Source organism: Hyaena hyaena, unplaced genomic scaffold, assembly GCF_003009895.1.
Source record: "Hyaena hyaena isolate Hyena2069 unplaced genomic scaffold, ASM300989v1 scaffold_201, whole genome shotgun sequence".
Taxonomy (NCBI): domain Eukaryota; kingdom Metazoa; phylum Chordata; class Mammalia; order Carnivora; family Hyaenidae; genus Hyaena; species Hyaena hyaena.
The window spans coordinates 2506897-2527450 of record NW_024080833.1 but is presented as its reverse complement, the minus strand read 5'-3'; the positions used below and the strand labels follow the sequence as shown (position 1 = coordinate 2527450).

Sequence of the window (20554 nt, the reverse complement as noted above, 5' to 3'; positions counted from 1 at the left end):
TGACTCCTCCACCACTTAGCCCAGGATGTCCTGAAGTGATTCACACTTGCCTGTCTCCAGACCCTCCCCCATCGAGGTAGGTGACCCCCTGTCCCCTTGATGACCACTGCTAAATATTATCAACTGCTCCTGTGTTATCAACATCCAACTTCATGGGAAGGGCTGTGGTGAAATTCTGGAACTTGAATAGGAAGTTGCTTTTCTAAACAGCTTGACACGGAGGGGAGGCAACAAGACTATAAGAAGTCTGGGTCGGGCAGACAGCCTAGAGGAAGCTGAGCGCAGAGGAGATGGTAAGTTCATTTCTCTGTACCCTGGGAAGTGGATGAGATGCGCGCAGAGGCTGAGTCGGGCAGGGAAAGGTTTATAAAGTGCGGAAGAGCAGTGATCATGGCCCTTCATACTGAATAGCCCTTTAGAGTGTGAGCATCTCAAAACCTGCTGTCTGCTTTGACCCTTCCAACATCCTTGGGAGTTGAGGTTGCTATTTCCATGTTACATGTGAAGCTGCTGAGCCTTGCGGAGGCTAGATGTTTCACCTACAGCCCGACTGTTAGGCTGACGTTGTCTGCGTCTGGGCTCTCTGGTTCTCCTGTGAGAGCTTACAGAAACTCTCCCGGCACAGATCGTGGTAAACCTTTGACCTCTTTCTCCAGGATTGCTCTTCTCTGTGGCTTGAGGGCAAGGCTGAGCAAGCGCCCTGTGGCATGCCTGTGGGTAAATGCTCTTTCATCCCAGCTCTCCTAGATCCTTCTCTGAGCCCTAGGAGTCAGCTGGGACTCATACAAAGTAACCACATGATTTCAATATCTGCCTTAAGTCTCAGTCCTGTTAGTGACTCTGTTTTCTCATCTGTAAAATAGATATACTTACAGTGCTCTATTTTATTAATTTATTTTGTGTATGAGTGTGTGTGTGTGTGTGTGTGTGTGTGTGTGTGCAGGGGAGGGGAAGAGAAAGAGAATCCCAAGCAGGTCCTGTGCTGTCAGCGTGAGCCCATTGTGGGATTCAAATTCATGAATAGTGAGATCATGACCTGAGCCGAAATCAGGAATCTGACGCTTCACTGACCGAGCCACCCAGATGCCCCTATAGCGCTCTACTTTACAGTGTCATTGTGAAGATTAGGTAAAATTGCACTGAAAAGTATGTAAATCTGAGGCTGGCACATGGTAACTGATTTGTAAATGTCAGCTATCATTGTTGTGAAAAAGAAAAAAATTCGTGGGCCTTGGGGTGCAAGGAAGGTCCAAGGAAAAGTAGGCATTCATGAACAGATAAGACACACAGGGTTTTACTCCCAACTTACCAGGAGTCTCTCCCACAGTCCCAAACCCTGCAGTCTGTGGCTAGAAAGGAAGCAACCAAACGTCTCTGTTTTTGAGCCCCTTTCAGTGGGATGCCAGAAGAAAGCAGCACTCATACATGATTTCATGTATGCGTAAACCTCTTAGTTTTACTATAGTATAATTTTCAAATATTTGCAATGGGGATTTTCTATGTTGGGGAGAATAGAGAGCAGAGGACTAGGGAGAGAGGGTAAAGGAGTTTGAGTCTGTCCTGAGTTTGAACTCCAGTGAAAAGAACGGGGATTGCTTTTGTCTCATCTTTCGCATATCATACATTCCCGGTATCGGTCAACTTACATGGACAAGGAGTTAGTCATCTCTACCTTCTATTCTCCTTGGCATCCTCCTCTATTTCGGAAGTATATTAACACATTGGACTGTGGAGTTCTTTGAGATTCTGGTGAAAGTGCAACTCATCTTCCCAGATGAAAATGCAAACATCCACATAAACAGCAAGCTTTCTGGGCAAGTACAGGGGGTTCTCTGACCTCCACATGGGTCTCAGGTTAAGAACCCCACCCTATTGCCTCCTTTGCTTTTTGCTCAGAAGCTCCTCCACCGGCATCTTGAAACTAGGCTGGAACTCTGCAATCTAGTGCTGAGAGCTCCCCCTCTAACGCTGTTTTTGATATTCCAAAGATCAGACCTCGTCCTTCGCCCCTGAGCACATTTGGCTCTTGGGATTCAGGAACCACAACCCTCTGTGTGTACATTTGGCTTCAAGTTCAGAGTGGCTTCAGTTAACCTCTAGGAACTGAGGAAAGAGTTTAAGGGTGGGGTGTTTTCAACCAGATGGATCTCAGAGAGGGGAGTTCCTGACTGAGACCTTGCAGGTAAGTTGCGCTGATGTTAGCAGAGATGTAGTGGGCTAAGGGCAGGTCCGGATTCTCTGCCATTCATGTCTGAACCATCTTAGGCCTGTGGCTTCTATTTCTTCCTTCCATTACCTGTTTTTCAAAATGTACTTACATGGTTCACACTCTCTTGGGCTGATCACTGGCTCTTGAATATGTAGTTTCAGAATTCTGTAAGTGGAGGCTTATTAATCAAATCCTCAAAACTCATAATGACCTACCATATAATGGGCAATACTGAGAAAAAGAACATGGACCAAACCCTAGAAAGTAGGCCATGGTGGTTTCATGAATGGCATTTATTAATTGTCTTCCAGGTGTCTCACTTCTCTGATTGAAAAGCAAACAGAAATTTTTATAAAGTCAAATGCGAAATGATTCTTTTATATTTGTAAGGATATAGCTCAGCCATGTTCCAATGGACTTTTAAAAATTAGGTATGATGCTTTCTTTTTAATGCTAGTATTTCAACCTAAATAATGGTGTTCAGTAGTCTAATTTAAATGTGTGCTTTGGTTCTCAGTGTTAATGTCCTGGGCTCCTTCCTGTTTTTATTTCTAATTTGCTGTTGGCTTGGATATCTCTTTTCTTCCACTGTGTTTCATGGTGTGCCTTTAAGCTGGTGCTACTAATATCTGTGCTACGCCACCACCACCGCCACCCAGGAACTTAAGGGAAGTATCGTGCCAGTTGTAACGCCTTGTGAAACCTGGACTCTGCCACCAGTGACTTGTATAGTTCTGCCTCCCCAGTGACCCTCACATCTATCTCCCTACTTTGCATTCCCATTGAGCCTAACCCAAGCCAGTTCCCCATTTACTCCCACTGGAAAGTCTCCTCTTTCCACAGTTCAGCCTCTCTAACGCCAAGTGCTCAAAACTACCATTGTCAGGTGCATCTGTTGAGAATTCTGATGGTCGGATCCCTTCTGCAAACATTTATGTTAGACCCAGAAGATCTGGCCCCAGTCTACCTTTTCTTTTTTTTTTTTTTTTTTAATTTTTTTAATGTTTTTATTTATTTCTAGGAGAGAGAGAGAGAGAGAGACAGCGCGAGCAGGGGAGGGTCAGAGAGAGAGGGAGGGACAGACCGAAACAGGCTCCAGGCTCTGAGCTGGCAGTCAGCACAGAGCCCGACGCGGGGCTCGAACCCATGAACCGCGAGATCTTGACCCAAGCGAAAGTCGGACGCTCAACCGACTAAGCCACCCAGGCGCCCCGCAATCTACCTTTTCAGTTAACTCTAGGACCTCTCAGTTCTTGACACCAATCTGAGGGCATCATTGCCTCTCTTAAAATCCACACGTCCCCAGAGTCTGACTCCTCTTTGCATTTGGAACAAAATCTCATCCTCTAGCTTTAGTTCCCAAAGCCCGGAGTGACCTATCACCAGCTTCATCTCATGCTCTTCCTGCCATTGCTCATTCCATTCCAGCCACACTGACGGCTTCATGTTCTTTGAACACTTCACACTTTGCTGCCACCCAAAGCCTTCACATTAGCTTTCCCTTCTATCTTCAATGCTCTTCCTCCTGATTCTCCCTTGATGGCTTCTTCTAACCATTCTGCTCTCAGTTTCAACATCATCTCCTTGGAGAGGTTTGCCCTCACCTCCCTGCCTAAGGTGACCACCAGTCCTTCTATCACATAGCCTCACCTTAATTCCCCTTACTTCTCACTAGCTTCCGGTTTTCATGTTTACTTGTTATGAACTGCTGGGTACTTACTGGTGTTTCATTATCTGTCTTCCTCAATAGATCATATATTCCGTAGGACAGAAATGATACCTGTTTTTCCCATTTTAATGTGAGTGCCTAGAAGAGTGCCTGATACATTGCAGGCACTTGGTAAATCAGTAGTTATTGAAATAGGCAACGAGAAAGAACAGGGACTAACAAGAAGTGCCTGTCTTGGTGACAGGCAGGGAAGGATCAGTTGTAGAGAAGGCTCCTTTCAGGAGAGATTTTTGGGTTTATAGAGCCAGGCACACATAGAAGGAGAGAGTGCTCTGGGCAATAAGAAAAACATTGGGCACATGTAGTGCCTTCTGGAAACTACAAGATGTTTTGTTACAAATGCATTGTAGAATTGAGGTTGGTGGAGGCACAAATAAATTGAAACTTAATGGCAAGAGATGAGACTAGACAAGTAGAGGCTGCATTTTGAAGGGTCTTACATGTGTCATCTTGCAGAGTTTGTACATATTGCTCAAGAGTAGGAACAGCTGATGGATTTTAGGTAGTGAAGTGATGTGGTCAGCTTTCTGTGTTTGGAATATCAGTCTCACTTCATTATGGAAAAAGAATAGAAGATGGATAACTTGAGGATAACAGACCAGTTAGAAGATGTCCGGGAAGGAAAGGATGATGTCTGCACTGGTTCTGTAGCAGTAAGCAGAAATTTAGAGAATGACCAGGTATCTGGTCAGAAGGTAAAGTCAATGGGATTTGATGACAGGTTCGTATGAAGGGTTTGGACAAAGGAGAGAAATTTGCTTTCTCATCCCCAACTTCTAAGAGCTGCTGCTATTTGATGCCCTTCTTGGCTTTCCTGAAACACACCACCTATGTTAACAATCCTTGATTCCTGCACTTCTCCACATATCCTTCTATCTTACCCGCATGATGTTAAGAGAGTGAGTTCTACTTATTTTTTTCCCTCACATTGGATGTGAGCCATCATGCCCCCTGCTTCTCTCACACCCAAATAAGATGAGACAACATACCAAGATCATTTTTTTGCACAGATTTCCTATTCTCTTCTGCCTAATAATATACATTTAAATTTGATACAACTACTGCTATAGCCCTTAAATACTTAGTTATAATGATCAGATAGTTTCCAACATTTTCCTACTCAGTACAGCCTCCTATCTTACTTTCAGTCATTTTCTGCCATTGTTTTTTAATTTATTTGTTCATTCACTCATAAAATATGTATTAAGCATTAAGCACCTGCTCTCTACTATAGCTGAGATTCAAACCTAAGTCATAGCCCTTGCCTTTGAGAAGCCCCTGCCAGAGCATCCCCCAGCTGTGTGATCATTTGTTTGCTTTGCACATGCTCAAGAGGGGAGTCAGGGATGGAGATGCTGCCTTGGGGCCATTGGCAAACAGATGACCAGAAAAAGACCTTGGGACAGCAGATGAGTGATGAGAGAATAGGGTCATGGAGGCCAGAACCCAGGGAAATCTCTGTCTCTACAAGTGCCAGAAGAGTGTTGAGGTAGATTCAGAGGAAGACTCATTAAAATTGCTCAAGAAGAATCAAGAGAAGAACCCACAGAGGAACTACTCAGTCGTATTTATTGGTGCAGAAAAGGTCAAGGAAGATAAGAAGGGAAGGTGTTCACTGGGTTTGGTAATTAGAATTTCAGTGATGAAGTTAGCAAGAGCCATTTCGTAGGCTGGTGGTTGGAGGAGGCTGGAAAGTAAAAAGAAGAAAGGAAGTTAAGGAAGCTGAACCATAGAGGAAGGAGAGAAACAGATAGTATTGGGGCAGAAGGTCAAGGGTCCAGGGAGGGACATTGTTGATTCTGCCTCTAAAAGTGCAAAGCTGTGGTCTCCAATGTAGACAGAGGAACAGAATCCCTTTCTGTGGTTTCATCTCTGCCAACTCCGTGCACCACTTGCAATGCTGACAACTATGGGACTTCTGCCCGCATCCAGTACCTCTGCCTACACCACATGAGGGCAAGGGATAAACACTTTCTCCTTCCAATTTCTCCCTGCCCCTCTCTTCACTCTTGCTTTTAGTTCCTAGGAAAAGTAAAATTAAATAGAATCACTGTGCGAAGCAGATTTAATGAAGGTTTACACGGGCACAGGATGTTATTATAATGACCCAGCCTCAGACTGTTTCTCAGTGACTTCCAGTTTGAAGTGGGCTGCCAGAGAACATTGAAGATTAGCAGAACACGTGGCCGTTTCTCCTAGAGTCATTTCCTCTTGTTTCAATGCTTAACTGGCTTACTAACGCCAGGACACAGCCCTTAACTCTCTAGGATCTTAGATCTGAAGACAACACTGTAGAACAGGAGCAGGTGTGTGAAGGCTTGCCCACCCCAAGGAAGTTTCAGGGGATAACGGCCACCCAAAGGCCTCCTCCACCCTCCATGTCCACACATAGAACCCTCGTCAGCTGACAGTGAGCCAGGGTACTGCCTTACAGTTAACAGAGATTTGAACGTGTGGTCCATTAAATATGGACAGTTTTAGTGGATCTATCAGTCTTCTGAAACTGTCTAACAACATTGCAGCTGTGCATTTTTAAAAAGAATCCTGACTATAGCTTTTATCAGACTTTCAGAGGAGTTCAAAAGTCCTGCGAGGATAATCACTATATTCACCCGACATCCATTCAGGTGAGCAAGCTTGGGCAAATCATCTGAACTCACTGAATCTCATCTCAAGTATTCATGGTCCAAAAGATCTGCTGCAGAACGCTGGAGAAATGCTTAATTGACCTGGCATTAATCTTTATGGCTTCCTACAGCTCTCAAATAATCTATGAGGGGTCATTTGTAGTAGTTAGTGATTTGTTTTAAATGGAAAAATATGATCATATTAAGGTAAGAGATGCACAATGTATTTCCCTTTCTTACATGTTGTGCTTGATCAGAAGCATCTACCAAGTTCTTTAAAATGTTGAAATGTTTAAAACCATCTCTCTCTCTCTCTCTCTGTGTCTCTCTCTAATTCTGTTTAAATCAAACCATATTACAAAGTTTAAACAAAGAAGTTACAACATGAAACAGCTCTTTTGGGATAGTGGCTGGAGTTGGGCACTGATAGGGAAGCAGGTGCCTCCCTGCTCAGCCTCCCCACACACTTCCTTCAGCTTTCCCCCTAAAACCAGAGAAGCCCCTAGAAATGCTCTGCAAGGGAGAAAACCAGTTCCAAAGGGCACAGGGAGACCACCGTTAGACTGAAAACATCCTACTTCTCCAGAGAAGCCCAGAGCAGGGTCAAAGGTAATATTGGGGCCCTTTTCATGCAGCCTACACTATTGTGTTCTTTAGCAGCAATACTTTTGTTCCTCATGTCTCTGAGAGAATTCTGGAAAATTCTGTAACCTCTACCACCTAAGTGAAAAGCTAATATTTTTCACCATCAGTTTTAAAACTAATGAAAGATGGGATTTACAACACATTGTACAGATTAGCCTTTTACAATAAGTAAATGTCCCATCATGTCTTTTATTCCAGTGGAATTAAATACTGTAGTGATCTGATAACGCTCATCACTGAAAAAATATATAAGCCAGCTCCTAATAATGGGAAATTTTATATTATTTATCTTCTCTCCTTTAATTCCAATCTCTATTACTCCTCCTCTACAGAATTTCTACCTAAGATAATACAATTTTAAGCTTCAAGTCTTTTCTTGATCACTAAATCTCACTTCTTTTACAAGAAAGGTAATAATAAATCAAAATTTTAAAGGTTAAATTTTCTGAAAGCATTTGTAATTTTAGACTCACCAACATTCAGTACTTTCACATGCAGCATGAAGAAGTTGGCCAAGATGAGCCTTCCTGGAACTTATTTGTCTAAAAATATTTTTAAGGAGCACCTGAGTGGCTCAGTCAATTAAGCATCCGACTTTGGCTCAGGTCATGATCTCACGGTTCGTGGGTTCGAGCTCCGCATCGGGCTCTGTGCTGACAGCTCAGAGCCCGGAGCCTGTTTCAGATTTTGTGTCTCCCTCTCTCTCTGACCCTCCCCTGCTCATGCTCTCTCTCTCAGAAATAAATTTTAAAAATAATAATAAAAAAACATAAATAAATATTTAATAAATAAATAAATAAAAACATTTTAAAAATGTTAACAGAGTTCATGAAGTCCCAACAGAAGGAAGACCATTAAATATGGTACTTGCTGTTGACCCAAAGGGAATAGGTTTATTATATATATTAATAAATATTAAATATATATGTACTGCCCAGATGTATTAAATATTGAATAGTACTGTAGACATCAGCTAAAATTGTAAAGCAAGAAGACAAGACATAGATAAATCCTACAGAGCAGATAGCATAGCCCAGCACAATTTGTCGCTACCCTATGCATCAAAGTATAGGTCAGATATTATCTGTGTAGATCAGGGAATTTGCATGCAACTTCCTATTGTTTTGGAGGAAGGCATATTAGTTCTTCAAGGGAGATTATTGCATAAATAAGGGCAATACTTTTCTTACATGAAGATTATAAAATGTTTCATAAATGAAAAATCTTAGTTGCACAAAGTAATTACTTGATAAATACTTATTGAATGAAAGAAGAAGCAACCTCTGTCCTCGGCCCTGGTGCAGAGCAGGACTCGGAGCAGAGCAGCGAGAAACAGGAAGGAAGCAGAGTGCTTGAACCTCCACCCTGATGGAAACAAGGAGGATTAGAACTCAGTATAATGATTGTTAGCAGGGATTGTGAGGAGCCACAGTGATTTCACATGGATACTAAAAGGAAATTTTCTGTTCTTGTTTCAGGCCAGCTGCCTAAAAGCCATCTGGAACTGGAGATTTCAGACAGTGATCTTCAGAACTGCCCACCTCCTTTGCTTCAGTGCCCTAATCTTTGGTAAACTTGATGTTAACCTTTCATCTGGGCCTGAGTAATTAGGGGAACTTCTCCAAGTAGGAGAAGTTAAGGATGCCAGCTAGATGTTACAAGGAATGGGAAAACTGTTCCCGCCCAGATGCCTTGAAGAAAAATGCACCTGACACCATCATATTAGTGCAAAGGCTCTGGGACAAACCGAAGCAGACATATCCAGGACCAATCATCCGCGAGGCACAGCAGGCACTGGTCCACAGTACTGTCAGGGACCCACAAAACTGTCTTAGTATACAGTGTTGACATATATATGTCTTTCTACTAATGCAAGTATAAAATACAGTTTTTAATATTTTATTATGGAAGAAGGAGATTATAAAGGAAAAACTGCCCTGAGTCAATTACAGTCAATAATGCAGCCCTGGTGATGCCAAATAGTCTTAAGGCAAAACAATGCAGTCGAGGTGTCGGTGGGGGAGGGACAAACACAAATGACCCTCACGCAGGGAGCAGAGGACAGGTTTGAGTAGGAACAAGACTCTATAAACAGGAAAAAGAGCCACTTCCAGGCCTGATTGCTTACACTGTACACCTCTTCATGTGGGATCTGGCCTCATCTGGCCCGGGTGAGCTCCCACTGGCTCCAATAACAGTATCTTTCATCAGAGTGCCCCTTACACTTTTAGAGGGCACACACTTTATTTCTATTTGATATCACAGGCATTTCTTCAAAAGGCTTATTTTAAGCCCTGTTTTAACAAGTGAGTGAGCAGAGATAGAGGACTTATTGTAACTTATCAAAGAGAAACAGTCAAGAGCAGTGGAATGAGTGTAAGACTGCAGATCAGGAGATCTGATTTGTAACCTGCCTCTGCCACAAACATGTTGTGTTTCACTCAACAAGCATTTACTGAACACCTGTGCTTGGTGTTAAGGACCCAGAGATAAAAACAGAACACTAGCAGCATTCACAGTCTAGCAGGTGTGGACCATGTCGTATGAAGAGACATTCCAATACCCAGCGGGCGATAGGGAGGTGGAAGCATAGACAAGGTGCAGCGGGGGCCCGGAGGAAGCAGCACCAAGCCTACCTGAGGAAGTCACGGAAAGTGGGGGGAGGAAAGGTAGACCAGGCACAAGTGGGGAGGGCGGCCAGAATAGCAGGGAGAGCACGTGCAAAGGCACAGAAGTGGGAGCTCCGTTGTGCTAAGAAAGGAAATATGGCGGGTGGTGGGTCTGGCCCCGCAGGTGGGCTCTGGAACATAAAGCTTCTTATTTGCCATGTGAAGACGTCGAACCTGTAGATATGAGGCAGCTACCAAGACATTCTGTGTGTCATTTAAGCTGGGCAAATTACTCAATATGTCTCTTCCATTTATAAAAGAAGATTAGATGCCTCATAAGGTCCCTTCCAACTCTGCTATCTTATGACTCCAAACCTTTAACACCAAGGGTACTCAGAATAGTACATTTTCTTATTCTGACTTTACACACACACACACACACACACACACACACACACACACACACAACCTATTCTTAGGCAAAATATGGAAACGACTCTTCTTCCTTAAGATGACTACATTAGATATAATATAGTCATGTTTTAGGTATTTGTCTTCCAGTCAGAAACCCATCTGACTGCACAGAAGTGTATTTATGCTCACAGGCTCGTTAAGAATGCTAACCTGGCACTCACTCTCCTTTACTCAGAACTAGTAAAGCAGAAAGAAGTGGCAGCATGGACCTATAATTACAGCATCAAAGCATATTCATGGAATTATTCTCGGATATTCTGCCAGAAGCACTACACAGATTTAGTGGCCATCCAGAATAAACAAGAAATTGCTTACCTCAATGACGTCATACCTTACTTCAGCTCTTACTACTGGATTGGGATCCGAAAGATCGATGATAAATGGACCTGGGTAGGAACCAAAAAGGCCCTCACCAAAGAGGCTGAGAACTGGGCTGACAGCGAGCCCAACAACAAGAAGAACAATCAGGACTGTGTGGAGATCTACATCAAGAGCGTGTCAGCCCCCGGCCAGTGGAATGATGAACCTTGCTGGAAAAAGAAGCGAGCACTATGCTATACAGGTAGGAGCTTCTCCACTCTCAAGTTTGTTTCAAAAAAGAAAAAAACTGCCTTTCCTGATTCACTAATAGAGGCACTGAGTCAATACCATTGAGTCACAAAGTCAGGTATATGAAATCAAAGAATAAATGACAGTTGGGGCGCCCAGGTGGCTCAATGGGTTAAGCATCTTGATTTCTGCTCAGGTCATGATCTCACGGTTCGTGAGTTTGAGCCCTGCATCAAGCTCTCTCTCTCTCTCTCTTTCTCAAAATAAAAGATAAACTTAAAAACATTTTAAAGCAGTAAAAAGAATAAACTATAGTCAAGCAGCATTATGAAGCCCCTTGAAGAATATAAGATCAGGATTAGAGAAAACTGGATTTTTCTGAAACTAAAAGGGCATTTTACAATCATTGGATCCACCCTCCTCAGTGTATAGCTGATGAAAGAGATGCTAAGGAGGTTCTAGTCTCCTAAAATTTATGTCCAGAGCCTTTTTTACCATGATGCCTGCGTATAAAGGACAGTATACGCTGGAAGGTAACTTGGCCCCGCCCCTAGGAGCCATAGCTGTAACTAAGAGCTTTTGCACATCACTATGTTCCAGGCATTGTTATAAGCCTGTTTCATGTGAGTTTCATTTAGTCCTCGTGAGAACCTCATCAATCAGGCCCTCTCATTTCACTGATGAGAGAAAGGTTCAGGCTACGAAGGAATTTGCTCAAGGTTCTAAGCTACTTGACGGTAGAGTAGTTTTCAAACTCATGACTCTAAAGCATGTGTTTTTAGCCACAAATGCTACCCTCCTGTCTGCTCTGCATTCTCATGAGACAACTTGAGAACTTGTCCAGGAGTCACAAATGCTTACAGACACCCCTCAACAGCCGCATGTATGCAGGTGTGCTGATAGGGACAGCAGAGTGAGGGAAGGGAAGGGGAAACTGAGGCTGAAGAGATCCTGTGAGTATATTTGCTTCTCAACAAAGTAAACAGTTCCTGATAAGCAGACACGTGTGGAAGCGCGGCCCTCCTGCGGTCACGCGCCTGCGCCAGGCCTGGTTGATTCGTTCTGATGTGGCTTCTCTTGGCCCCTGCAGCAATGAGCACTGTGCCCAGGGAGAGACTTGACAGTGCTGGGCAGGCAGTCCTGAGCACTCTGAGGCTTCTTCTTTAATGAATCATCTTACAGATGCCACACTCTGCTATACATGCTCTAAATTCTTTACATTATAAATACCTCCTCCACTTTCCCTCTATTTTCTCTCTCTTTCTTGTCAGTCAAGCCTCCTCACGGAGGGAAAACATATCCGTAAGCGCAGTGTTAGGTAGTCAGGTTTAATTTTATAAATAATTTATAAACAAGTGAACAAGTATATTTATTAATTTAAAAAATTATGACCTGTTCTCCATTGGCCAAGATGGATGTTTCCAGAATATTAGCTCATCCTGCTGCCTCCCAGTCAGCTCCCTGCTCTTCCTGAGCTATGCCTCCCTGGAACTGTCCCTGTAAGATTATATCTATTGGTTACCATTAGATGTTCCGGTATGCCACCACTTCCCCTCCCTGCCCAACCTTCAACATTGATACCTGGAAGACAGCCTTCCCCAATAAAGCTTGGCAAAAAAAAAAAAAAAAAAAAATCACAAGGAAGAAAAGAGATTGAAAGCTACTGGCATGAATGATGCCACTTCTCTAACCTGCAACAATGGCAGACATCACTAATTGTTGCAATTTCACCAGAACACAGCTGGTTTCCGTGTCCGCCAGTGCAATATCTAGGCAGCCACTATCACTGAGTGGCATTTTGCCAGCCAAGACCAGGGTGTAGGGAACCATCAACTCTCTGCAGGAGATAGATGAGAAATAGGTGCGTACCCTGCAACAAGACATTAAATTGGGACAATTCTCTAAATTTCAGGATTTGTTAGATCTCAGAACAGCCTAGCAAAAAAAAGATTTACTCAGTGAGTCATCGTGATGTCCTTTCCTGGCTATTCGAAAGTATAAACAAGTTAGTAACCTGCCTAAAACCCTGAAGTGGAGTAGAATACAGACCATTGGCTGTTTTCTCATTTCTAACATTCTGAGACCCTGAGGAAGCTACGATCAGAACAAAATTTGTATGCTCCGAAGCACAGGACAGACAGGTGTCACTACTGCAAGACCTTGGTGGGGTCAAGGTGAATAGGATGGAAGATGAGGACCAAACTCTGTCTATTGGCTGCTGCTCCTCCTGCATCTTCCCTTTAATAGGAACCCTTCCCAGTGCCCCCATGCAGCTTCACCAAACCTGCTGGCTACTTCCAGAACGCCCTTCTATAGAATCTGCACTACCTGTAGAATTCGAGCATCTCAGAGTTGAGAGGGAATGCAGGAAGATATCATCTAGCACAACCCTCTATGTGACATATGAACTCCCTTTTGTAACTGATCCCAAAGTGGACCAGTGCAGAGGAAACACCACCAGAAAAATATAGCCACAGGCCTTGCCCCCGACTCTGCCAACATTCTCAGAACCCTCCCTCAGGTGCATAATGCATACACCCACAAAGAGTCTCTTGTAGGAAAGAAACCTCAGCCCTTCTCCATTCCGACTTCTGGAGAAGGGTGTGGCTAGTCAGTCATACTCTGCACTACCTAAGCCTGGCATATTTAAGCCCGTGAAACATCTCTTAGTGAGAGTGTTTGTCCTGTAGCATGAGGAGCTCTTAAGTGTCTCATCTGGTTCCTCTGCTCCTCCACCATGTGGAGTTGGGCACAGGTTTGAAATGAACAAAAGGTGGGAGGGCTTTGGCCCTAACACTGGGCAGACTGGCCTCAGAGAAGTCCCTTGCTTGAGGTCCTGTAATAGTAGGTAGCCGAGCCAGGACTCTGATCACATGTATATGATTCCCCCCCTCCCATTTGATTCCCAGCCTTTATGTTGTAATGCCCATCATAGGGGCTTCTGTATTAATACAACTCTATGAACATTCTTGGTTAAAAAGCCACTATCTATTTTGTACCACATGGAGGAGTTTCTCTGTCCACACATCTATCAGCGGCCCTTCATCTCTCTGTGTAACTCATAGCAATCCCTCCTTAGGCAGCACTAAACTCAGCTTAAAGTGGAAGCCATGCAATGCTCCGGTGGGGTCCTACAATGCCCTTCACAGGGAACTGGCTGGCACTCCAGAGGGCACCGTAGTTTTCTGTTGCTTGGCTAGCTCCGTCTTACCCGAGAGGGGCTGAGTCTGTGGCTTGGAAAAGAATCTAGCTTTTCTTCACACCTCCCGGAAATGCCCATGATTCTGACTCTTTTGTATCCATGCAGCATCCTGCCAGGACATGTCCTGTAGCAAACAAGGAGAGTGCATTGAGACCATCGGGAACTACACCTGCTCTTGCTTCCCCGGATTCTATGGACCAGAATGTGAATATGGTGAGGCCGCTATTTTGTTGGTATTATTGTGGCCACTGGTCTTGTGCTGGAGGCGGTCCTGGAGGCAGTCCAAGAAGCAGATCATGTTGGAGACTCTCCAGGAAGTAAAGACTTCTCCCGGTCTTCTCTAGGGTCGGTCAGTCAGCCCCACTCAAATTGCCCCAGGACACACATTCTGGGTAAAACATTGTATTCTTAGAACATTTGTTCATAAAATCCTAAGCAGTAAAAAGCAAAACATACAGGAAGCAAAACAAAGGCTGATTTTGCTTGTTTGAAATAAAAACCAGTGAAAGACTGATTATATCCCAAGATGTAGCCCATACAAAGGAGCCAAGTAAAGATTACCAGGCTGGGTTAGAAGCCCAGAAAGACAGGGTCAGGAGTATTAAATAATCACTTCCAGCAAACCTGATGTTGTCTTTAAACCTGTAATGAAAACAATTCAATATTTCGTCCCCACAGTCAGAGAGTGTGGGGAATTTGATCTCCCTCAACATGTGCTCGTGAACTGTAGCCACCCTCTCGGGAACTTCTCCTTCACTTCAGAGTGCAGCTTCCACTGCCCTGAAGGGTACGAATTGAATGGGCCCAGCAAGCTGGAGTGTTTGGCTTCTGGAACATGGACAAATAAACCACCACAGTGTACAGGTATGTGGACCTTATTCTCTCCGTTGTCAGTGACAACTAGAATTTCAGAGTAGGAAAATAAGCTTTCTCCATTAAAAAACATGGGAGATTGGGGCGCCTGGGGGGCTCAGTCAATTAAGCATCCGACTTCAGCTCAGGTCATGATCTCACGGTTCATGGCGTTGAGCCCCACGTCGGGCTCTGTGCTGAGGACAGCTGCTTTGGATTTTGTATCTCCCTCTCTCTCTGCCCCTTCCCAGCTCTCTCTATCTCTCTTTCAAAAAATAATCTTAAAAAAAAAAAAAAACCATGACAAATATGAGTATCTGAATTCGATGGGAAATTCTGATTTTTACTACTACCTATCAATGAGAGTAACACTGATTTTGATTTTCATAATGCTTTGTATCTATAGAGTGAGGTGATCAGCTTAATTCTTGATTCTCAGGCAAATGCATCACAAAGGGACCTCTCTCTAATTGCAAAGTAAACAGAGCATATTAATGAGGACTTAGGGGTTGAGTATTGTTAATTTGAGAATTTTACCTTGCTTCTTTAAAAGTAAATGAAAATGAGGATGTTTGCATCTTTCCAAATGTCTACTGAAAGTACCATTGAACCAACCAAGTGTATCACCTTGCCCATCACTTAGGGAAGGTGCAGATGGCTGCTGGAGCATCCTAAAGTTTCACAAGTGCTGGGCATAACCCAAGGGCTCACACCATTGCTCTGTGGTTGTTTGTAGCTGCCCAGTGTCCACTCCTAAAGACTCCTGAGCGAGGAAGCATGACGTGTTCTCCCTCTGCAGAAGCATTCCAGTACCAGTCCAGCTGCCGTTTCACTTGTGAAGAGGGATTTGCATTAGTTGGGCCAGAGGTGGTGCAGTGCACAGCTTCGGGGGTGTGGACAGCCTCACCCCCAGTGTGTGAAGGTGAGCGTCTGGTGGTTGGGAGTGTGTAACGTCCACTGCGCCAGTTCTTGCTGTGAGTACGGAGGACAGTGGCCAGCTATGGAAAAGTTGGCCTGAATTGCCACAACTTGACTCTCCTTTCCACCTGCCACTCAGTACATTGGGATAGGAAAAGAGGGTCTGGCTCCAGAAACACCAAGAGGCTGATTTTACTACAAACAAATTTAAAAAAGTCCTCCCATGTCCCAAAGTCAGAGCCCTCAAGCAGTTTCAGAACGGCCCCATTCATAAATTTCACACAACAACGAAAGGATGGCATCTACATCCTTCTAGTATCTTATAGATCCTTCTAGTATCTTATAGATACATCCTTCTAGATCTTATAGATACTAGAAGACCTACCAGGACAGGTTTATAGAGATAAAGGGAATAGAGGATATTAGAAAAAAGCTTGGAGGAGTCTTTTTCTTTTCTAAGATTAAGGTCACCTGTGGATGGGTCCTCCAAGTCTGGACAAACCACCGTTAGGGTCTCTTGACCCTTATAGATTCCTAGCTGCACCCGGGTTTTCTGGAGGTAGTTTTATCATTGCCTTCCAGCTGTGGGTCTGGTTTTTCTCCTTCCTTAGTATCTTTCTCTCTGTCCTTGGTTGTTCTCTCTTAGCTGTGCAGTGTCCGCTCCTGGAAGCCCCTGGCAAAGGAACCATGGATTGTGTTCATCCTCTCGCTGCCTTTGCATATGGCTCCAGCTGCAAATTTGAGTGTGAACCTGGCTATCAAGTGAGAGGCTGGGCCACCCTCCGCTGCATTGGCTCTGGCCAGTGGACCGCACCCTTGCCAGCCTGTGAAGGTAGGGTTTTCCTTTAGTAGCCCCTTCCACCCAGAAAGGCTCAGGGTAGCCTCCTCCAAGTTCTGACATTGGAACAGGTTGTTCAACCTCCAGGAGGCATGGTTTTCTCACCCATGAAATGAGCTAACGTGCTTTTGTGAGAAAGAAGTATATAAAAAGTACGCAGTTAAATAGCATGTATAAAGTAGCTAGCATTAGACTGGGCATTCAATCAACCTTCATTTCTGCCTCGTTTTTTCCCTTCCTGCCTCACTGGCAATACAAGCTATGGGACAATGTCGTCTACTTGAGAGGAAGCCAGAACAGTGGCTATTAGGACAAAGAGGGGGATTTCCCACTGAAGCATTTGGAGGTGACTTTGACAACGGAGCAAGGCACGCTGCATTGACAGAGGCCACGATGCAACCCTAGACAATTACAGAACAGCACAGAGCTGAATTCTGTGTAATTGCCTCCTACCCTCAGCTCCTAAGGCAGAAAGGGGCACTTGGGGAGCAGGGAATTGAAGATTGGATTAGTGAGTTCCCAGGAGACCGAGATCACAAGCCCAGCTCTGCTAGAGTCCAGATACAAGACGTCAGGGTAGTAACTCATTTTTCAACCTCCCCTTTCTCATCTGTAAAGTAAGAGAGAAGTGCTAAAAGATCTTTGGTTTTTTGATGTTCCGTTTCTGTAAAAACCAGAGGTCTATGCCTACGGTGTGATGGTGGTCTTCGCACTCTGAAAAAACCCAGGAATAGCCTGGAGATGAGATGCTTTATCAAGAAGTGCATGAGGAAACTGGCCTATATCAGAGCTAAGGCCGTCCAGGGCTCAATTCTGTGCAGGAACTGCCCTTGAATGTCACTCACTTGGCAATTGAAGTCTGATTAGGCTGACATCCTGTGTTTCAGAGATATGACCCACTCAGGATCATTTTATAAACCTAGCTAATAGGATGTCAACAATAAGCTATGTTATTTCAGCTTTTTCCTTAAAAACCCAGCCTGTTCTTTTCTACTGCCTGATACAGTTCTGCAAATATCATCAGTAAACATTTAAAGAGTACCTTCGATGTACCAAACATGGCCAGGCTGTGGGATACGACTAGGAATGACTGAGCCTGGCTTCAGGGAGACTGTGGTCCAAGGGCAGCACCACAGGAGTCTCCGCACGGTGCAGGGGCTGTGGGGAGCACACTGGGGGAGTCTGTACTGTTGAGCTGGGTGGGGGCGGGCAGAGAAGTCTAAGCTGAGGTCAAAGGGCAGTGATTCAGGCAAAGAGGGCACAGGAAAGTGTTCCAGGCGGACTCTCTTTTGGAAAAGGGAGGATTCAGGGTTCTGAACATACTGGCAATATGGGGAGGAGAGGTGCATCTCTTGAGAGGCTCTTCTGAGAAAGAACTGAGCCCTTCCATGACCCAGTTTCAGATGACAACTTTCTCCCTTTAGCCATTGCCTGTGGGCCACTGGAGAGTCCCGCTCATGGAAGCATGGATTGCTCCCCGTCCTCGAGAATGCTTCAGTACAACACCAGCTGTAGCTTCCGTTGTGCTGAGGGCTTCAGGCTGAAGGGAGCTGACATGGCCCAGTGTACTGACTTGGGGCAGTGGACAGCACCAGCCCCCGTCTGTGAAGGTACTGTGACATCAGAATATTCCTTCTGTGTCTGTCAGTTTGTTATGCAGTTAGCAGTCATTGATTTATTCATCAGACATTCACTGAGAACCATTAGTGCCCAGCCCTTTGTGCCGGCCCTGGGATGGAACGGTGAGCAAAGCACACGTTCATTACGGCATATTGGAACTCAAGGTGAAGGTTTCTCTGATTAGAACCCACTGAGTGTATTGGCATGAAGAAGACGGAGGTTGGGAGGAAGGAATGATGCATGAGGAACAAAGTAGAAGAGTAATGGGCAAGGTATTTAGTCTAGTTCTGTCATTTCCTGGCAACAAGCTTTTGGTCTCTCAGAAGTTCAGTGCCTTCTGTAATATGGGAGTATTATTATCTCCCGTATATTCACAATTAGTGGTTGTGAATTAAGGTGGTAAAAAGCAAGCTTAAAATTGCTATGGGTTTGGGGTACCTGAGTGGGTCAGTTGGTTAAGCATCCAATTCTCGATTTTGGCACAGGTCATGATCTCATGGTTTGTGAGTTCAAGTCCTGTGTTGGGCTCTGCACTGACAGTGTGGAGCCCGCTTGGGATTCTCTTTCTCCCTTTCTCTCTGCCCTACCCAACTCATGCTCTCTCCCTCTCTTTCTCCCTCTCTCTCTCAAAATAAATACATTAACTTAAAAAAACTGCTATGAGTTTTACAAATGTATGTAAAATGATAATAACATTTACCTTATGAATTATATATCTGTGATCTGATTTTACAAAGTGATCTTCTTTCGGTTGTTGATTTTTTCAATAGTTTGCTCTTATAGGAGAACAAAGACATAAGGAAGTCATTAGGATTATTATTTTTACGACAGAAGTTATGTCCCAGAAGTATAATATTGATATTTCATGTTGCTATTTACTGGGATTTGGGGGCAATTTGTGTGAATTGCCCTGGGTCTATGCTGACAGCAGAGAGCCCGATGCAGGACTCGAACTCACAAACTGTGAGATCATGACCTGAGCCAAAGTCGGACGCTTAGCCAACTGAGCCCCCAGGCGCCCCTCTGAATTGGCTTTTTGCTGTTCATTTTGATTACATACTTAGCATAGATCCGTGGGTCCAAAAGTATGAATTTAAAATTATTCATGCATATTGCCAAAATGCTTATAATGCCTTAGAATTTTCTTTATAAAATTGTTCATGTGCCACTGTGATTGACATTTTTCTCATCCTCCAGTTTGAACATGCCCCATTCGAAATCCCTGTTCTTGGCGCTAGATGGGACTAAGGGGTCAAAATGAATGAGAACGTGTGTGCTCCTCTCTCCTCACCTCCTCTCCTCTTCACCTCTCAGCGCTGCAGTGCCAGGATCTTCCGGCTTCAGACAACGCCCATGTGAACTGCTCCCACCCATTTGGAGTCTTTAGGTACCAATCCACCTGCAGCTTCTCCTGTGACGAGGGCTTGCTCCTGGTGGGAGCGGGCATGCTGCGGTGCTTGGGCACGGGGGCCTGGAGCGCTTCTCCTCCACAATGCCAGGGTAAGCTGAAGTCTCTCCTGCATCTGGGAAATAAATGGTAGGCTGCATTTTAGAAGACTATATTTTAACAGCAGTGACTGTCCAGGGGCCAGAAGCTTGAAATGGACTGGAAAATTAAGAAACACTTTCATCCTGTAACCCAGTGATCCCACATGCAGAGCCAGGCAGGTAACACAAGTGGCAATAATCGGAGACAGGGAAAGTCCCCCCTTCCCCTCCCCCTCCACCCCGTGCATTCCTTATCAGGACCTTTATTAGTACCTGGAGGCTTCTATCCTGAACCAGGAAAACTGGTGTCACGTGGCTAAAAGCAGTGCCTAGAAAGAAGGCCAGAAGGAAAAAAAATAGCTTCAGGATGGTTGTACCAAGGCTGACCCAGCACTTTGCTCCTAGGAACCGTGGACTATACCCCTTGGGTATAATAGTGCACGACGGGAGGCAGAATTTACAGGTGCTACAAATGTCTCCAAGATCTGTGGAGGAATGGAGAAGTAGACTCAGGAGAAATTGAAGAGTGATGTAAAAAAGGAGAAATTAATCTATAAATGCAAGATTACAGGATCCTCAGCAGAGAAAACATGCCCATTCAGCCTCAGCATGTGTATCTGCACTGTCCTCACTTGAACAGAAAGCCAGGGTACAGGGGCGCCTGGGTGGCTTAGTCGGTTAAGCGTCCGACTTTCACTTAGGTCATGATCTCGCGGTTCGTGGGTTCGAGCCCCGCGTCGGGCTCCGTGCTGACAGCTCAGAGCCTGGAGCCTGTTTCAGTCTGTGACTCCCTC

General features: G+C 44.6%; 1 protein-coding gene across 3 annotated transcripts in view; it reads left to right on the top strand.

Moving 5' to 3' along the window:
* Positions 1–241: 241 nt before the first annotated feature.
* Positions 242–20554, top strand: part of LOC120238258 (selectin P) — a 39421-nt gene continuing 19108 nt past the window's right edge. For all 3 annotated transcript variants that reach the window (XR_005530168.1, XM_039241913.1, XM_039241912.1), the window contains exons 1-9: positions 242–293; positions 8689–8779; positions 10469–10855; positions 14150–14257; positions 14723–14908; positions 15633–15818; positions 16461–16646; positions 18077–18262; positions 19587–19772. Coding sequence is in view for 2 of the 3 variants with exons in the window: in XM_039241913.1 (XP_039097844.1) it covers positions 291–293; positions 8689–8779; positions 10469–10855; positions 14150–14257; positions 14723–14908; positions 15633–15818; positions 16461–16646; positions 18077–18262; positions 19587–19772 (1519 nt within the window). In the remaining variant the exon portion in view is untranslated. The remainder of the gene's footprint in view (positions 294–8688; positions 8780–10468; positions 10856–14149; positions 14258–14722; positions 14909–15632; positions 15819–16460; positions 16647–18076; positions 18263–19586; positions 19773–20554) is intronic.